Genomic DNA, 18945 nt, shown 5'->3' with positions numbered 1-18945 from the left:
GGTTCTGCTTGCCATCGTGCTTGGTGTTACCCGGAGGTTTGAATTTCTCGGGTAAAATTGTTCTCCGCACATGTCTTGAGAAGGCGGGGGAACTATCAGAATTCTCTCCTGGGTACTCGACTTCTTGCTCGCGCTCGCGGCGGTGTCCGTCGATGATTGTACGGGCATCATGACCGGCGTTGATCTTGTTACGGAGATCCTGAACTAGACGTTCAGGTTCTGGGTTAGCCTCACGATGGCCACGGCCTCCCGAGGGTCCCGCCCGACTACCCTTTGCTCCAACTTAGCTTGGTCTGGTGCCTCCAATTTGATTTGATCTAGATGGAGTGCGCCTATGGCTATTGCCATGCTGACTACGCTGGGATAGGGTGCGTTGAATTGAATGTATCGGTTTTTGTTAATCGAGTTGTTTGTACGCACGCTCCGCCAGTTCAGCCAATTGCCTAGTGTACTTGTCTGTGGTATTGCGCGGGTAATAAGATCAATGGACGCGATGGTGGTATGTGGAGTATGATGTTGACGTGATTAAACTGCTTCAAACATGTTATCCAAGTTCATGATTGGCAAGTCTGCTGCAAAGCGGCGATGGCGCTCTGCCCTTGCTACATTTCTTGCTCGTCGTCTCGTCGTAGAGTTCTTTGAGCTTCAGTTTCTTCTCTAGCAACGTTGGCGGTGACCTCATCCTGCGAGACATCATCTGGGTGATGTTCATGTCGCGGATTTCTTTCTGGTTGCTCTTCGTCTTCACCCTCCTATCCAGCAATGAGAGTGAAGAGTTCTTGTTCCGGAGAGTAGCTTCCCGAGTTTGACGTGATGCCCTCGGTGGTGTCCTCTTCTTCGTAGATGGGCGATAGAGGAGCTTCCTCCTGGTACGGAAAGGTGTTAAGGTAGGCGATAAGGCGTGAGTCGTCATTCTTGGCGAGAGTAGGTGGCTTCATGCTGGGCCAGTAGACGAATCTACCTTGTGGAGTCGATATGCTTACCAGGCCCTGCTGCGGATCTGATAAAGGGGTCTCCTTGTCCGGGTCTGAGTAGTAGTTGAGGTCATCGATCGTATCCGTGTCGGATTGTGATCTGGACAGGTTAGCTTGGTAAATAGCAACCATGTTTCGGAGTCCGAACGGGAGTCAACTTCGGTTGTAGTCCGATTCGCACGATGGTTTAAGCACCGGCTTGTGAAAATTAGTCCGACTAGTGTGAGAAGTCGAGTTGTACTCGGACTCATCCCCCTAGCCTCTGACTAAGTCAGAAATTGAAATTTCGCGGAAATTCTTGACGAGATCCTCCAAAGCTTGACGCTGGAGCTTCATGGCTTGCTGCTTCTTCTCCGGGGCCGGCGCAATATGGCGGAGGAAGTTTCCAGCGCCGTCTGTGATGCAAACACAGGAGCCGAAGATGAACTTCACGCCCACTTCAAACGTGACAATTAGCTTGATGATGACTCGGACCATCGAGTTCACCAGTGGATTCTCAACGAGAGCCCCTACCTGGCGCGCCAGCTGTCAGTGTTTAGATCCGACAACCTACTGAGGGGGTGCCCGAGGTAGTGTTTAGTGCGTGGGGCTCGTTGAAATCAGGAACTCGAAGGTGAACACAGACACATGATTTAGATAGGTTCGGGCTGTTAGATTGCGTAATACCCTACGTCCTGTGTGTTGGTTGAATTGAATTACTTTGGAGGGGGTCCCTGCCTCGCCTTATATTAACATGGGCAAGAATACTAGTCAGATTCGGCTAGGCGAGTCCTACTCTAATTGCTACGAGTAGTTTTCCTAATCCTCTACTAGTTCCCGTCTTGCCACGTGGACTACGCCGTCATGCACCGTAATCTCCATATCTGATACGTCTCGGTGTCCAGCGTAAGACTGTTCAAACCTTCTGATGGGCCTATAGATATACATGGGCCTATAGATATACGTACGACCGATATTCAATCCAGTTTTAAAGACCAACTAAACACCAGTTGCGTCTGAGGAATTCAGGCAATTGCATCGAGTTGAACAGTCATAAACTGAAGCTGATCATTCGCCTTCAGAGTTCAGAAAGACAATTTTCTGTGCAGCTCGTCACAGCATCTCAGAACCGGCGCTTGTGACGATGAGCTCTGAATCTAATGATTGCCCCCTCCTGTGCTGCCTGTGACGATGAGGATGACACAATGTAGCAGCCGTGCAGATGCTTGTCAACAGTTGAGCTTCAAGAGTTTGTCCTCGTCTTTAAGTTCTGCCGCTTTCAGCACAATCTATCTCAGCATCAGTCCAACTTATACACTGGCAAGGATTTAGCTGGTGCAAATCATATCTTTGAAATTTTGCATTTGCTACTGGTGAGCTTACTGATTACCAAAATGATGATCCAAGATGTGAGCTGCCACAAAAAAGGAAGATCATCATTCAAAGCCTATAGGCGATCAGTGGTGCATCATTTTCAGTTTGTCAAAGCGTGTGTGTGGGCAGTGATGGTGAAGAGCAGCCATATGTATGGTTTAAATTGTACCGAACATGGTATTGCGTGTTTTTTCAACAAATTAAGTTTTTTTTTATGAAACTGTCTTTTATACAGACTGTACAATCGCTCTCGCCGAATTGGTGTGCAATTGCCCGATATTTTGGACCGACAGGGGCCGAAATGCCAAGTCTGGTTAATGCAGGAAAGAACATGTTTTACTTGGGTCAAAAGAAAGGTGTGGCAAAAATTTACTAGATAATCAGTGCCATCTCTTTTATTCTTTGCTGCTGGCGGGTAATAAATCCAAAGCGCGGTGGCATGGCATACTTGGCCGCCAATGAGAAGAATAAACAAGGAACATGGCGGCGTTTGCAACCAAATGTTACTGTTACATGTTCTAGTTATTCGGTATTCACACGATCAGATTTTGCGAATAACTCGAGCCAAAAAGTGTAGGATACACATTCCGTGTGGGAGAGGTGACAGTATCCAAGTCCTTTGCATTTGCTTTTGGGGCCAAGAGATCGTGTTCACTCGTAGGCTCGTAGCACGCTTCACTTGCCCTGTTGCTCGTCCTGGGCCCCTAACCTTACAAATCTGTCCCTACTCTACTCTTAAAAATGAATTCTTAACAACCTTTTCCTACTCTGCGGGACCATTGCCATACAGGCCTGATCTCGCCTATAAAGAAACCTCTCGCAAACCGAAATTTCATCAATTTGATCACACGCAATACACAAAGACAAGATCACGATTCACTAGACACATCTAACACTGTCAGTGTATCACCAACTGATCAGCAGATGGCAAGGCCTGGTGATGTGCCGGTGCGGCAGGCAACTGCTCTCCTCCTGGCATGCGCGCTTGCTCCTCTGCTTACGCTGCCGCTGCAGCCCTGCGCCGCCCAGCAGCCTCCCTCTCCCGGCTACTACCCAAGCGCCACGCTCAGGTCGCTGGCCTTCTCCGAGGCCTACCGCACCCTGTGGGGCCCGCAGCACCAGACCCTCTCGCCGGACGGCAGGTCCCTGACGCTGTGGATGGACCGCAGCTCCGGCAGCGGGTTCAAGTCGGCGCGGGCGTACCGGAGCGGCTACTTCGGCGCCTCGGTCAGGGTGCAGCCGGGCTACACCGCCGGCGTCAACACCGCCTTCTACGTGAGTGGATCAGTGGAGTCTATTGGTGGTGCCTTGTTGCTCTGCTCTGCTTAGGTATGGTGATGAACTGATGATGCAAGGCAATGCATGGCTGGTGATGCAGCTGTCGAACAGCGAGGAGTACCCGGGGCACCACGACGAGATCGACATGGAGCTGCTGGGGACGGTGCCGGGGGAGCCGTACACGCTGCAGACCAACGTGTACGTGCGCGGCAGCGGCGACGGCACCATCGTCGGCCGGGAGATGAGGTTCCACCTCTGGTTCGACCCCACCGCCGACTTCCACCACTACGCCATCATCTGGAACCCCGACCAGATCCTGTAAGTCACACTCTGGAGCTCTTTTTGCACAGTCATCGCATGAGCTCTGCAGGCTGGACGTACGATTCATGGTTGTTCTTCCCTGTCGCGCAGGTTCCTGGTGGACGACGTGCCGATCCGGCGGTACGAGAGGAAGACGGAGGCCACGTTCCCGGACCGGGAGATGTGGGCGTACGGCTCCATCTGGGACGCCTCCGACTGGGCCACCGACGGCGGCCGCTACCGCGCCGACTACCGCTACCAGCCGTTCGTGTCGCGGTTCGCCGACCTCAAGATCGGCGGGTGCGCCGCGGACGCGCCGCCCCAGGGATGCCGCCCCGTGCCGGCGTCGCCGTCGGGGGCGGCGCTCAGCCCGCAGCAGGAGGCCGCCATGCGGTGGGCGCAGCGGAACTCCATGGTGTACTACTACTGCCTCGACTCGTCCAGGGACCGCGCGCTCTACCCCGAGTGCTGAAAGCCTGAAACCACTGCACTGCTGCACTGAGGGTCGTTGCAATATGCAATTGCAACTCCTTGCAACTCCCAATCCAAACGAAACGCGTGTTTGGGCGCAACTTAGAAGGAAAAGGATAGTTGAAAAGGATGGAAAATTGCTTGAATGCGAAAGAAATTAATAAGTTATGGTCTAAGAAAACGAAACATGAATTTGGTCGAAAGAATTATCAAGAAGAACAAGTAAATGCCAGAAGTTACGTGTTCTAGCGATGTGCAATGATGATACTGGTAGAAACGGAAAATATCAGTGAGTGAACAAAGCATAGCAGAAAGCATATAAAGTGTGACAGATTGCTACCCATTTGTTTCCTTGTTTTATGACACAATGCAGCATCAGCAGAACTCTGCAATCCTGCACTCAACCAGTGAATTTATTGAAGCCTCTTATGAAAATGCACAACATGGTTTTACACACCATTTAGTGAAAACTGTACCGAACAATGTGCTCTGTACTTGTACAACAAAGTTAGTGAAGCACTAACTGTGAACTATTAGCATGCACAGCTACCAGAAACAAAGCTAAAGAATGAAGTCAATGGTTCTCTCTGTTGTGCTACCTAACTGTGAAAACCTGCAGCTTCTCAGCGCTTAAGCACCCAAGGTACCTCTCCCCAGTTGGACTTTCAGCAAACCTTAGATCAAGGATTGGTTGTCTGTGGGGCCTGAGATCGGTGTATGTCTGAAACGAGGGCAGCCGCCAAGTCCGGACTCCGTACAGAGACTCATCACCATAGGCAAAGAGATGCTGATTGCCTCCACATGGTATGATTGCAGACTTCGACATTCGCAAGTCGCTTACGTTACCGCTGCAGGTTTGGTCCTTGGCAAAGGAGGTTGTGGCGGTCCTCCTCAGGAGTGTGTGGCGTCCTAGCTTTCCTGAACCAGTGGGTGCTGGTGATTGTGGTGTAATCGCTTGAGGTGTGGCGCTATCATCCTGCAGCTCAACTTTCGGGCGGTAGGAAGCCACAAGGAGATCACTTGATGGAGGGGCGCACGCAAGAGAAATGCAGACCCCTTGGTTTTCCATCCCGCTTAGCAAATTCGGCCTGAAAAAAGAGCCCAAACTAGAACATGGGAACTACAAATAACCAAATTCAACATTTCAAAGACACTGAGAAGCACATCAATAGGAACTGTGTAGGAACTTTTCAAACTACAGCATACCTGTCTTCACTGCCATCAACATCCCAAATGCAGGGTCCTATAGAAGAAGCAGAAAAAACCATTCTGGAACCAGTGCCATCTACAGCAGAGTGGATTGTATGGACTGGGTGTGTCGATAAACCCGTCATAGAATGCAAAGGTGCTGAAGTTTGACGAATATCAAAGACCAATATCATGCCATTCTGAACATTTTTATAGAAGAATTTCAATTAACAAACCCACTAAAGTGCAGAAAAAACTTAATAAGAATCACAAGGCATACTGCAAAGTCAACCTGTAATCCAGCATAAAGGTGAGTCGGACTAGTATGATCTCCTGAACAGGACCAGCCAGGAGCCTGCAAGATATTGAAACACAGAAGATTAGCAGGTCAGCATAAACAATTTCGCATTTTCACTGATTCGCCTACTTGAGAGATTTCCATTTTCCATAGTTTAATTTAAAGAAAAATATGCATGTCTCGGCCAAAAGCAAGTGATTGATTACCAAGCACCTTTTAATCTTCTAAGGTTAAAGCGTATGCTGAACTGAATGTAAAGTGATTTTCCAATATCCAAGAGCTAGAGCTACACCAAGAGAACAAAATAAAAAGGACTTGCAGATACCCAGCCCTCAGTAACAGAAAGGACCATGTGCAGTATTTAAATACTTTAGGAAGAAATATATGCAGGAACAAATTTTGGTAGTGGTTTCTGAATCAATGCATGAAGAGCATAAAAGTACTTGAAAGTTTTGTGAAATTGCAAGGTCAAAGAATCACCGGCAGATCGTATTGAAGGACAACATTGTTGGTTGCCATGCTGGGATATAGTAAAACATAAGCACAAAGATCAGATATCAGACTAAATGTTACAGGGACCATATTGAGAAATAAAACTAGCACACATTCTTTACAGACCTGAAAAGAGACAACTTCCTGCCTAGTGATGCAAAAACAGCGCAACCCCCAGGCAGTATACAGATGTCCCTAATAGCTTTAGTATCAGGAGGGAGGTGGATTTTCTGCATTCTCTGTCTAGCAAACATGTTGATCTGTTGAAATAAAGAATCAAATTGCAAAAGGTCAATAAGCAACCAAATTTGCAGTAAAGCATAACTACACTGAAGTGGTCAAGCAAAAGCATCTGTTTAGACATGTACCTTTGTAAGGATGTGTTCAGCACCAACTCCAGGTCCCCTTCCAGAAGTGAATATAATCTGGCTGGATGCATCTATGCCCATGACTCGAGCTCCTTCAACCAAAAATTCGTTCTACAAAACATAGCTGTTGATTGTGAGTCAGTGAATGATAAGGTCCCTTCATAATTCTACATTTATAGCCTGTGTGATTGAAGTTGGCATGACAAGTGGTATGCGTCATAAGTAATGGTACACAGCTATTGCTAAACTAGGCCGCACAACCAAATGGAACCAGGAAATAAATCTCATCATAGCAAGAACAAGTATAACAGAAAGTGGTAATCAGATAGCACTAAAAACATACCTGGAGAACAAAACTGCACAGATTTCTACGATCAATGTCCTCTGTAACTGAGGCAATTGGCTCTGCATCTGGCATTCCATTTGATGTCTGCTCTGTCATTTTCTTCACAATTGATTGTAAAAAATGTAAACATCGAAGCTTTCATTACTATGACTAATCATTAAAATTAGCAAAACTAGGGCTCTACCTGTCTCTTCGAGCTTGATTCATATATCACATTTTGTTGCAACATAATCTGCCTCTGCAGGTAATGTAAAGAAACATAAAAGGATTAATTATGGCACTCTATTGAGCGTGTAAAAGGTTTATGCACAGAAAATATTGCTCAATTTAATCTATAAAATACATCAGTAAGGGTAACCATATTTTTCCTCAAAAAATCAATTTGGTTAGCGAAAACAAATAGTTCATTTGTGCAAGTACCTTATGCTCTTTTATCTCCTCAAGTAATTTTGCTTGCTGCGTGGAAACATAAAGAATGCATAAGCTTTGGGAAAAGAATATGCAGCTCGTGGTATTTGCTTTGGGACAGAGTCATACTAATATCAGGTTCAAGTAAAAATGCAGATTGTATAAAAAAGGGAGCTTACTTGCTTCTCAAGAGAGTCATTTTTCTCTCTCAACAACAATACTTGCTGCATAAATCAAATAAGCATCACAAGATGGTCACATATACTTCCAACAAAAAGTATAGAAGCATAACTAACCTTTTCAAGATCATTATTGGGAACAGCAATCTCTGGTACATAGAGGTTGATAATGTTGTTTTGTTTGTACCTCTTGCCACATTGAGGACACTGAGTAAGTATAAAATAACAGATCCAATCAATCAGAAGGATTCAACCAAATAACACTATTATTCTGATATACAATTAAATAGTCAGCATACCTGTGCTTTTTTCTTGCCGCACTGTTGTAGCCACCTCTCTAGGCAATATCTGCCATAGACATGCCCACAGGGAATGCAACTAGATGCGGGATATCAAACAGTTAGCAATTTAAGATCCTCCAATCATAACGATTTGAAAATAAGCAGGTATGTGCCACCAAATAAGCAAAAGTGCAAAATCCCAACACATAATAAGTGCACCTTTTGGATCCTTAACAATTTTCTAAATGCAATAACGATACGAAAATAATAATCAAATCCATGGCCCTTAACCATAAATCAGAGGCTGGTGGACTAATGGACCCAGGAACATACGGTTCCATACTAGCAGCCATATACATATACTTACCCTTTTCTGGCATAACACTTACTATTACGGATCGTAAAATTAATGTTATTTCTTTTGTCATAATTCCTAGCGTTCAATCAATTTGCATATCAGGAAGATGACAAGGTCAAGTAATTCCCAGCGAATCAATGCACTTATACTCAGATCCAGACATCCAGAGATTTCTAAACACATAGCAATCATACATTCATAGAAATCCTCTCATACTACACCCAATTGCAGAACTCATGATCCAAAAGTGGCCACTAGCAAAAAAATCGCCAGATAAAGCATAAATTACAACTGATTAGAAGCTACAGCAAGCCAATTCCGGAAATTATGGTTTCAGCTAACCTACAGTGGTATAAGATCAGCGAATTATGAGAGGTTCAGGACCACGCAAGCCAGCGAGCTTGTTCACAAACCCACAAAATTAGTGTACTGTGCAATTCGTCCTCACCTCACGCGATGCGCGCCGTCGGCGGTCCACGCGATCATACAAATGGGGCAGCTGGGAAGGTTCGGCCCCTCCGCGTCGCCTCCGCTCGCCGCTGCCTCACCCTCGGTCGCCGAAACCCTAGCCTTCCCACCGCCACCATCCCGCCTCCTCGCCCCCTCACTGGATCCCTCGCTCTCCTCCTCCTCCTCTTCCTCCGACGGGCCCTCTTCCTCACCCGAGCCGGACGAGCTCACTTGTACCACAGGTGGAGCAGCCGCCTCCCCCGCCCGCCTGCCCCGGGAGCCCGACCCCGACAGCATTGGGTGGCCGAGCTTCGCCGAGACCGGATGGGAGAGCGGCAGCGTGAATGAAAGGGGAAATGAGGTGGGGAAATTTTGGAAGCGGAGAGCCCGGAAAGGTTGGCGCGCGCACGAGTCCGAAAATTTTATGGGCTCTCCTCATGGGCCGCGGAATTAGCCCACGGAAATAACGAATCGACGCAGCACCAGCGCTCGCGCAGGGTGAGGCCACGTTTCGTTTAGTACCACCACGCTGCCTCACGCAGGGTGGGACGACGGAGGAGGCTACATAACCAGCGCCCCTGCCCTCGTTGCAACATACTTACCTGGACGGGGTCGACGGGCGATCAAGAAGGCCCGTGGCCTAGGTCAATGGCCCACATTGCACTTTGTGGGTGCGTTGGCTTACCATCTCCCCAAGTGGGAGAGTGGACGTCATAATTTGTGGCAGAGGGGGTACGCGTTCGCGCGGCCCCCGCCAATTCCTGAAATTAAACTTTTGTCCACTTTACGTTAATAGTTTATTTGGGCCTTGTTATAAGTTTATATTTACGAATGGATCAGGTTTTAAGTTTATAGCTGGGCTTTCCTCATGGGCCGCAGAAATAGCCTACGTATCCACGCGGCATCCCTGCCTGCCAAAAATCTGAGGACCACGTCTTCTCTGATTCTTCACCTGAACAAAATCACAGCCGCCGCAGACGACGCACGGCGAGGGGAGGCGAGCCGCGAGCGGGATGGCGCGGAGCGTGTCGTACGTGTCGGCGGCGAAGCTGGTGTCTATGGCGCGCGGCAATCCCCGCGTCGCCATCATCGACGTCAGGTACGTACGTCCGCGGGCCGATGCCTGTGCTGCGCTGCCCTACGCCGCGCCGATTTGGAAATCGGAGCGTAGAATTCTGATTTTGCCCTCTCCGTGTGTTGCTGGGGAATTCGATTGGAAACGGAAGGGACGAGGAGAGGAGCTACCAGGCGCACATCGCGGGGTCACACCACTTCGCCAGCGGCAGCTTCGCGGCGCGGATGCCGGAGCTGGTGCAGGCCGCCAGCGGCAAGGACACCCTCGTCTTCCACTGCGCTCTCAGCCAGGTCCCAGATCCGCCGTCCTCGTTTCTCTCACTTCTATCCGAAGCTCCGCACCCTGCAACTACTCTGCCCCGTTCCCTATACATACAGGGGAATCTGATTCTCCCCGGATAATGCTGTTCTAGGAACTATCGCACGTCCGTTGGCTTGATTCGCTTTTGCAAATGGAAACATATATGTGTTGGTTTGAGGCACAGATGATTGTCAGCTCAGTAGAGGTGTTGATCTTCATCTTCCTGTGGAAACTGATAATTTGCACAATGCACATCATATTAGCATTTGACTGTTAAGATGTCCACTAGACTATGCAATTGTTAAGCCAACAACAGCTTTGGTGATGCCAATTTGTTTTTGAGCGTGGTCTCCACATGTACCTTCCTCTGATTAAATTAACTGCCCTACCCTTGTAATTTCGTTAGCTTGATCATACTGGTGGCCTGCATAGTAGACCTGTATATGCACTGCTCTGTCCTGCATATTAGACTTGTATATGTAATGCTCTGTTCAGGTTTTCATGTTTGGGTCAAACTTTAGTATGAAACAAAAAAGTTTAGGATGCCTTAGCTTTAGCTAGGAATAATGATACAAGTTCAGGATTCAGAATCTTCCTTGTGGGAGGTATCTAAGAAAAAATTGCTATCCAGAGGCATTCCTTTCCTTTTCCACTGGATGGTTGTTGCAAATGACGCAATAAATCTTTCCCTTGGGGAAAAGCACAAAGGGAGTTTGTTTTGTTTTATTGACAAGCCACACAGGAAGTTAGAATTAACATGTCACATCCAATTGTAACTTCTTTTTTTGCTTATTAAGAAATGTGTGTGAAATTGCAGATAACAGCTTGCTTTTGACTTTAATGAAATATACGCTGTGATGCTGTTTTAACTTCTATAGAGAATGCAAGGCCTATGATGTTATTGCTGATTATTATGCCCATGGCTTTGGTTTTGCTAAACGCTTAAACATCCATTAACTTCCAAACATTATCTGATGAAATAGATGACCAATTGAACAGTCTTATCTAAATCTCATCATCTAGCTCTACTTCCACCTGTAGTTGATAGCTAGGAGTTGTACCCACTCGATATTTCTTCTGGAGCAGAGACCTTTTACAATTTTACTCTCTAATGAATAGTGATGCTCATATCTCATGCGCTGTTAGTATCCCAAACTGTGTTAGTTTGGCAGCAGCATCGCTATTACTCCCACCGTCCCAAATTACTATTCGTTTTGGTTTTTCTAGATACATAGCCTTTGACATGCACCTAGATATATATTATGTCTAGGTACATAGCAAAAGTTATGTATCTAGAAGAGCCAAAACGAATAGTAATTTGGGACGGATGGAGTATCTGATGGCAGGAACAGCAATGCAGCAAGTCCTGTTTCCTCTGTTTTATCTGTGTTCTTTTATTCTTATAGTCTTCATTTTATATCCAAATCTTATCTTTCAGTCCAGTGCAGGGATTATATGTAAATAAAATAGTTTTTTCCCCTTCCTAACTGTTGTATCACTGCACTCCAGGTGCGAGGTCCAACATGTGCTCGGATGTTCTCTGACTATCTATCGGAGACCAAGGAGGATTCAGAGATAAAGAACATCATGGTACTGGAGCTCGGGTTTAACGGATGGGAGGTTTCAGGGCAGCCTGTTTGCCGCTGCACCGACGCTCCTTGCAAAGGGACGTGCTCATGAACACACGAGTTCCATGTCAGGCCTTCACAATCAACGATCAGCATGGTCTCCGTTTCTGCTCTCGCTCACATCGCCTCGTTACACGAGAGTTCATTGGGTTAACTGGCAATGCTATTTTGTGGAAACTTCGTTGCTTAACTACCACTGTACTGTCAGATACAAACACTCCACGGTACTGATTCATTTCAGATTGGCTGCAAAGATGATACTGTTATTATGTTTCTGCCTGTGCCCTGTAGTTCTGTGCATCAAATTGTTTACCGCAACACTGACTTTCTCAGTCACAGCCCAACTCTTTCACCGCCATACTCTGGTCGGTTGCCCACCTTTTAAGATCCGAAATTCAACACTTCTCATCACCAAAGAAATGTTACAAGAATTTTACAAGGGAATGTCGAACAAACTTAACATAAACTTTCGGCGTGCAGTACCAAAATGCACCCAAAAAAATCTCTTTCTCTACCCCTGACATCTACATGAAACAACTTGAATTCCCCTCTCGTCTCCCCGAAGACCGACGGGGGGCGCGTGCTGGGCTCGCTCGGAGCAGCCGCTGACCACACGACTGCGAGACAGAGACCCCAGCCCGGCGCGGCCCACGCCGGCGTGCGCCGTGCCGTGCGCAACAAGCCGATCGGCAGCCGACCATCCCGGCCACGCCTTTCCCCTTCCGCCTCCGCACGCTCCAGATCCCACCAGTCCCCGACCCGACCCGAACCCATGGCCTTCTCGCGGCTCCTCCCCTCCCGCACCCGCCTCCTCTCCGCCCTCCTCCACACCCCGGGCCCCATCCCCACCCCCCACGCCGCCACCGGCACCCCGACCTCCACCCCGCTCGCCCCCTTCCGCTCCTTCGCCTCCGCGACGCGGCGGGCGGGGCCCTCCTCCCGCCCCCGCGCCGTGGACATCGGGGCGCGCGCGCGGCAGCTCCAGACCCGCCGCCTCTGGTCCTACGGGCTCGCCTTCGCCTGCGCGGGCGGGTTCGTGGTGGCCGTGCTCGCCACGTTCCAGGACCAGCTCGTCTTCTACGTCACGCCCACCGACGCGCTCGCCAAGTTCACCGCCGATCCCTCCAAGTCTCGCGTCCGCCTCGGTGGGCTCGTCCTCGAGGGCTCCGTTGCGCACCCCTCGCCGTCCTCCCCCGAGATCGAGTTCGTCGTCACGGACCTCATCACCGACGTGCTCGTCCGCTACGACGGCGCCCTGCCCGACCTCTTCCGCGAGGGCCACTCCGTCGTCGTCGAGGGGTTCCTCAAGCCCTTCACCGACGACCTCCGCCGCGACGACGGGAGGAAGGTGGCCGAGAAGGCGCGGGAGTGCGCGTGCTTCCTGCGCGGCACCGAGGTGCTCGCCAAGCACGACGAGAAGTACATGCCCAAGGAGGTCGCCGAGGCGCTCGAGCGAAACAAGAAGCAGCTCGAGGCCGATGCCAAGGCGGCCGCCGCTCAGGTGACGACTGTAGCGGCCGCGGCGGAGGGAGCAAAGGCAACCTCGTAAGATTTTGTCTGCCTTACGGTTTGAGATTTACTGATCTTAAGTGTGAGTCATCAGGCGTAGGTAGATTTGAATTTGATTTCACAACGGAGCTGAGGGATGTCTGCGGCGTGATTCGATTTGATTCTAAGCTGATGTGATTGTAGTATTGTGAGCCGGGGATCAGGCAATTTTTGTTAGGGGAATAATGACAGATCATGATTGGACACAGCTATACGGATTCCTTCTAAAGTAATGCTATTGGTATACTCCTTTCGCTGAGTAATACTATTGATTTACTAGTTCTTATGTGTGAGGAATAAGTAGATCTGAATTCGATTTCCCACTGGAATTGGGAGATATCTGCAGCGCAATTAAGCTATTGTAATTGTAGTATTTTTGGCCTGGGGACAAGGCAGTTTTTGTTAGAGGGATAATTTAAGTGGATGATTGAACAGATGCTATATGTATTCTTTTTTAAACAAAATAATATTATCGGTATACTCCTTCCATTGAGTAATATGGGTTTTTTTACTGTGTAGTTCTTGGGGTTTTTTTATGGGAACCAAGTACCCAATTCCGTTTATCTTGATAGATGTGGTTTAGTTTCGAGTGAATTCATATTGGTTATGTATTGTTTGATCCCTGGTGTGTTTGTGTTTCACTTAATTAGATTTAGTTGCTGTCTTGATTTGAGTCCATTCTCAAGTTGCAAAGTTCACTCTATAATTATGTCTTGATGCTATTTTAGCGGTTCAAGACAATCTAAATCTCAGCCCAAACCCCTCACCCAAAAATATGCCCTGACATTGGCTAGTATGAAAAGTCAAACCTGATTTTGAGTTATGACCACGTGATAGATGGAAGTGGTACAATCCCTAGGATTTAGTGTATGGTAGCTGAATCAGCTAACTGGAGCTCTATTTTTAGTGCAGAAAAGCTTGTGAAAATTATCAGGTGATAGCCATGCCGTGTATCGTGTATATATGTACATATTGCTCTCTTTCTCACTAATTAAACATATTACTTCTGTTTCTCAAGTTGAGAATACTGGACAGCAGTAAGGATTTTAATATTGTTTAATTGATTAAGCTCCAATTTTGAAACGGTTATTTATTAACATATCTTGTGTTTGCTTCCCTGAGCACTACTGCTGCCCAAAGAAGTTATGTTGAACATTTTAACATCACAAACTACATGTGAGTAATTTAAATTGTACAGGATCAGCAGTTATGAGAAAAAATGGGACTAGTGGCTGGTCTGGTATCACCTGTTTCACTTGAAAGATTTTGGATTTGAAAACCTGTGCAGTGCAAATGCAAAATTTTAACTGCTGATCTAGGTTGTAACCAATGCCATTAGGCTCTCTTTGCTGCTAAGGAACATCATCTATACTGATTAAAATATACAAGTATCTATATTTTGGAATGGCTGTTCATAAGTTGGGCAGACAGAATCTGCTTTCAATTATTGCTTGTGAAGTTTCTCAGTGGAGGTTGTGTTTATTACTTTTGAATCTCGATGTCATTTGTTCTGTTTTGAAGTAATGCTATTGATATACTCCTTGGAATGAGTTACTATTGATTTACTAGTAGATCTTATATGCGAGTAGTAGACTTTAATTTGATTCCCCACTGGAATTGGGAGATATCTGCAGCAGGATTCAATTCAAACTATTGTGATTGTAGTATATTTGGCCTGGGGATAAGGCAGTTTTTTAGGGGATACAGAACTGATGATTGAACATGGCTATATTTATTCTTTTTTAAATATTATCAGTATACTCCTCCCATCGAGTAATATGAATTTTTATTGTGTATTCTTGGAGGTTTTGTAGTGGGATCCAAGTACCCAGTTCTGTTGGTGTTAATAGGCATGTGGTTTAGTTTCTATTGGGTTCATATTGGTTATGTATTGTTCGATCTCTGGTGTGTTTGTGTTTTACTTAATTAGCTTCAGTTGCTGTCATTTGACTCTATTCTCAAGTTGCAAAGTTCACTCTATGCAAATATATCTTGATGTCCTTTTAGCGCTTGAACAGAAAAAAAACACAACTAAATCTTAACTTGAACCCCTCGTCCAATATATGCCCTGACATTGACTAGTATGCAGACTGAAACCTGATTTTAAGTTCTGAGCATATGACCTGTCACTTGAAAGATCGTTTGGACTTGAACACCTGTGCAAATACAATTTTAATGTTGTGGGAATGAAGGCTTTACGTGCCCATATAGGTGGTAACCAATGACACTAGGCTCTTTTTGCTGCTAAGGAACAGCACTTGTTTGTCGATATATGGAATGATACTGATTAAAAGATAAAGTGTCTATATTGTGGAAAAGTTTAGCAGACAGCAATCTGCTTTTAATGATTATATGCTTGTGAAGTTTCTCAGTTTTGGTCATGTCTATTATTTTTGGATATCGATGGCATTTGTTTTTGTTTTCGGAAAAGATGTGCACAGTATCTAGGCCTTGTGAAGATAGTATCCAAATAACCTGCTAGGTTATGTTCTCCAATGTCCATCACTTGATTGCACCGCACATGGTAAAATTATTTGAGGAATGGTTAAATGAGGATTTGGCTGTCTAAAGAAATATTTGTCTTATCTTACAAGAACTGCTACTGGGATGCTGTCCGGATTCCGGAAATACAAGTGCAGTGATCCTGGCTTGTAGTTTGGTCCCAAATGCCTAGTCTCCAGCTTGCACCCTATTGAAGATTGAGTTCAGATGGCTTTTAGTTGTTGTTATTGTTTACTTTGGATATCTGTTGATGTTTTAGCAGCACCACATTCTGAGTTCCTCATGCATACATATTTGTTTTCTCTTGATATTTCTAAATTTTATTTCATTGGAAAACAGAGCACAACACAGATAACAAAGGGGTGAAATCTGTTGAAGGTATGCCCTAAAGGTAATCATAGAGATGATATTTCATTTGTATCCATGATTTATATTGTGTTCCTTGAATATCCATTAAAGGCTACTTGAATTGATTTGCAATTATGTGAATTGTGTGTGAAACTCTTTTACTTGTATGGTTATTCTAAAGTTGTCCCTAGTCGGAGTTCATAAAGTTGTCCCTAGTCGGAGTTCATGTGAGGACACACATGAATATTAGACTAGCACATGTATTAGTTGATGACTATGTTTCACAAGTCATGGACATGAAGATGTTGAACTAATAATGTGGGCACATGTGGAGACATGTGCTAGGACTGACCCAACACGAGAAGTAGTTCTCTCTTCAAACAACATATACGCTTTGTCCTTAGACCTGAGATTGTCGCATGTATTCAAGATGTGGATCGACCTACTTAGGGGCTATTAAACGCTATGCCGTAACAGGGTAGTTATAAAGGTAGCTTTCGGGTTTGTCAAGAAGCATGCTATGAGACATGGTCAATCAAGATGGGATTTGTCCCTCTCTGATTGAGAGTGATATCTCTGGGTCCCTCGAGTGATCGGATCCGAAAATGCATGGCCATGCTACGTACGGTTAAAAGTTGACCTACAAAGAGATTTCGAATCACAGGATCAAGAAAGAGCGGTCGGTTTGAAGCTAGATCAAATATCGTGAGGCAAAGGGAATAGTATGTACATGATGTTGTGATGGTTCGTCTGATATGATCTTCGTGTGCATATAGGAGTTGGCACGTCTTGCTAGAGGCCGCTACCGACTATTGGGCCGAGTGGGAGTACTCGGACCATGTCTATATGTATCCGAACCCATACGGTCACACACTTAAGGGGCTGGAAGCCCAATTCGGATGTGATCCGAGTTGGATTAGGTTTAGAAGTACTAATGGGCCTCGGACCCAGAGGCCCGTTAGGAACCTCTAGAAATAGAGGGGTGGGGGCGCCCTAGGGTTCACACCCTTTTGGCGAAATACATCTGCCGCGCCTCCCACGCCCTCGCCTGTTGCAACTCACGGATCTAGCAGTCCGGCTTGCGACGCTTCCTCCCTGTACGTGTGGATACCTTGGAGGTGTTGCGCCTGCAGCACTTGGACGAGCCGCCAACGAGCCACGACGAGCCGCGGCACGAGGGCGATCTTGCTGCACGTGGACGAGCTGCTGAGGAGCTGCTGGACGTTGACGTGATCGACTACGTACGACTACGTTGATCGACTTCGCTGCATCGACGCGAATCTACATCTTCCGCACCAGTAGTGCGTCGAGTGGTAATCCCATGATCCTTATACGGCAGTTCTCCTGGTTTACGCGGTAGAAATTTTGATTTGCGCTAGTGTAGCCTACCTCGTATCCCAACAAAATCTCCCCCTCCGTATTGAGGAAGCTCTGTCGGTGCAAAATGCTCGATGGTTGGATGTCTTCGTAACGACGTGCTGTGCAGCTGCTTGCGCTGATTGCTTGTTATTGCTTGGACCTGGATTGAATCTGTCAGAAAAAAATGCTATACTTTCCGATTGAATCGTTTGGCTGTTTCTTTCCTTGCAAAGGAATCACCAGCTTTGGGTTGCTCTGAGAGTTGAAGATTGCCGCCGTCTGCATATCTGCTCCGCTCTATGCTATGAACAAATTCTCAATGCCAGGTGCCAGTCAGGAATTCACCTGTCAACTAAGGCCTTGTTTGGATCGTCTAACACTAATTTTTAGTTGGGATTAAAGTTTAATTGGCTAAGAGTGAGTTGGATCCTATGACTAAAAGGCAATTAGGAGATGTATAAAATCCATTTTACCCTTGGGTGGGAGAGTATAAAATTCCCTGTTTGGATCGTCTAACACTGATTTTTAGTTGGGATTAAAGTTTAATTGGCTAAAAGTGAGTTGGATCCTAGGACTAAAAGGCAATTAGGAGATGTTAAAATCCATTTTACCCTTAGGGGGTCTTTGGATACGAGGTTAACTTTAGGAGGGTCACATCAGATGTTCGGACGCTAATTAGGAGGACTAAACATGAGCTAATTATAAAACTAACTGCAGAACCCCTATACTAATTCACGAGACGAATCTATTAAGCCTAATTAATCCATCATTAGCAAACAGTTACTGTAGCACCACATTGTCAAATCATGGACTATTTAGGCTTAATAGATTCGTCTCGTGAATTAGACTCCATCTGTGCAATTAGTTTTGTAATTAGACTATATTTAATACTCCTAATTAGTATCAAACATCTGATGTGACAAAGTAATAAACAGGGTGCATCCAAACACCCCCTTAGGTGGGAGAGGAAATAGGAAGGGGGAGGGGTGGGTTGGTGGGGGTGGGCAAAAGTGACTTTTGCTACATGTTAGCTACTTTTAGCTGGAATTAGATGGGTTTGGTGGACTAGTGAACTAAACTTTATTTGTGATGCAACTAAAGTTTACTCCACCTTTTAGGCTCTGTTTGGTTCCACCTCCTAAAATCTTTACGAGCTAAAAGGTGACTAAAATATGTCTAAAGAATCAAACACATCTAAAAGCTTCAAAAAAGTTTTAGGAGCTCCACCCCCTCCTAAAATCTCCTAAAGCCCATCCTGGACTCCCACTACCCCTCATTTATTGCCCCCTCTCTCTTTCCTACCCTCCCTCCCGCCCGCCCAGCCCCTCGTCGCCATTCCGCCCGCCGCCGGCGTCCCTCCCGCCGCCCGCCACTACCCCCGCACCCACCTCCAGACCGCATGCTCCCCCACGCCGCTACAGCCCGCAGGCATGCCGCTAGA

General features: G+C 46.5%; 4 protein-coding genes and 1 non-coding gene across 5 annotated transcripts; 4 read left to right on the top strand and 1 right to left on the bottom strand.

Moving 5' to 3' along the window:
* Positions 1-3088: 3088 nt before the first annotated feature.
* LOC117840007 (xyloglucan endotransglucosylase/hydrolase protein 31) lies at positions 3089-4719 on the top strand. Its single transcript, XM_034720459.2, has 3 exons — positions 3089-3602; positions 3706-3923; positions 4017-4719. Exons 1-3 carry the CDS (start codon positions 3252-3254, stop codon positions 4375-4377), a joined length of 930 nt encoding a protein of 309 aa, XP_034576350.1. The 5' UTR covers positions 3089-3251; the 3' UTR covers positions 4378-4719.
* Positions 4720-4771: 52 nt separating this feature from the next.
* LOC117840005 (uncharacterized) lies at positions 4772-9116 on the bottom strand. Its single transcript, XM_034720458.2, has 13 exons — positions 8743-9116; positions 7955-8033; positions 7773-7862; positions 7656-7700; positions 7489-7524; positions 7253-7306; positions 7066-7167; positions 6723-6833; positions 6481-6614; positions 6343-6382; positions 5857-5919; positions 5583-5764; positions 4772-5464 (listed from the first exon to the last, which is right to left on the bottom strand). The coding sequence occupies exons 1-13, from the start codon at positions 9039-9041 to the stop codon at positions 4972-4974; spliced, it is 1728 nt and encodes a 575-aa protein (XP_034576349.1). The 5' UTR covers positions 9042-9116; the 3' UTR covers positions 4772-4971.
* Positions 9117-9338: 222 nt separating this feature from the next.
* Positions 9339-9499, top strand: LOC117841211 (U1 spliceosomal RNA). The gene has a single exon (XR_004637235.1). It is a non-coding gene; the product is annotated as a U1 spliceosomal RNA (small nuclear RNA).
* Positions 9500-9658: 159 nt separating this feature from the next.
* Positions 9659-12022, top strand: LOC117839361 (arsenate reductase 2.1). Its single transcript, XM_034719673.2, has 3 exons — positions 9659-9843; positions 9971-10109; positions 11629-12022. Exons 1-3 carry the CDS (start codon positions 9758-9760, stop codon positions 11797-11799), a joined length of 396 nt encoding a protein of 131 aa, XP_034575564.1. The 5' UTR covers positions 9659-9757; the 3' UTR covers positions 11800-12022.
* Positions 12023-12411: 389 nt separating this feature from the next.
* On the top strand, positions 12412-13792 carry LOC117839360 (cytochrome c-type biogenesis protein CcmE homolog, mitochondrial). The gene has a single exon (XM_034719672.2). It carries the CDS (start codon positions 12520-12522, stop codon positions 13294-13296), a length of 777 nt encoding a protein of 258 aa, XP_034575563.1. The 5' UTR covers positions 12412-12519; the 3' UTR covers positions 13297-13792.
* Positions 13793-18945: the final 5153 nt, after the last annotated feature.

This window comes from Setaria viridis, chromosome 9 (genome assembly GCF_005286985.2).
Source record: "Setaria viridis chromosome 9, Setaria_viridis_v4.0, whole genome shotgun sequence".
Taxonomy (NCBI): Eukaryota; Viridiplantae; Streptophyta; class Magnoliopsida; order Poales; family Poaceae; genus Setaria; species Setaria viridis.
This window is presented reverse-complemented; position numbering and strand designations above follow the sequence as displayed.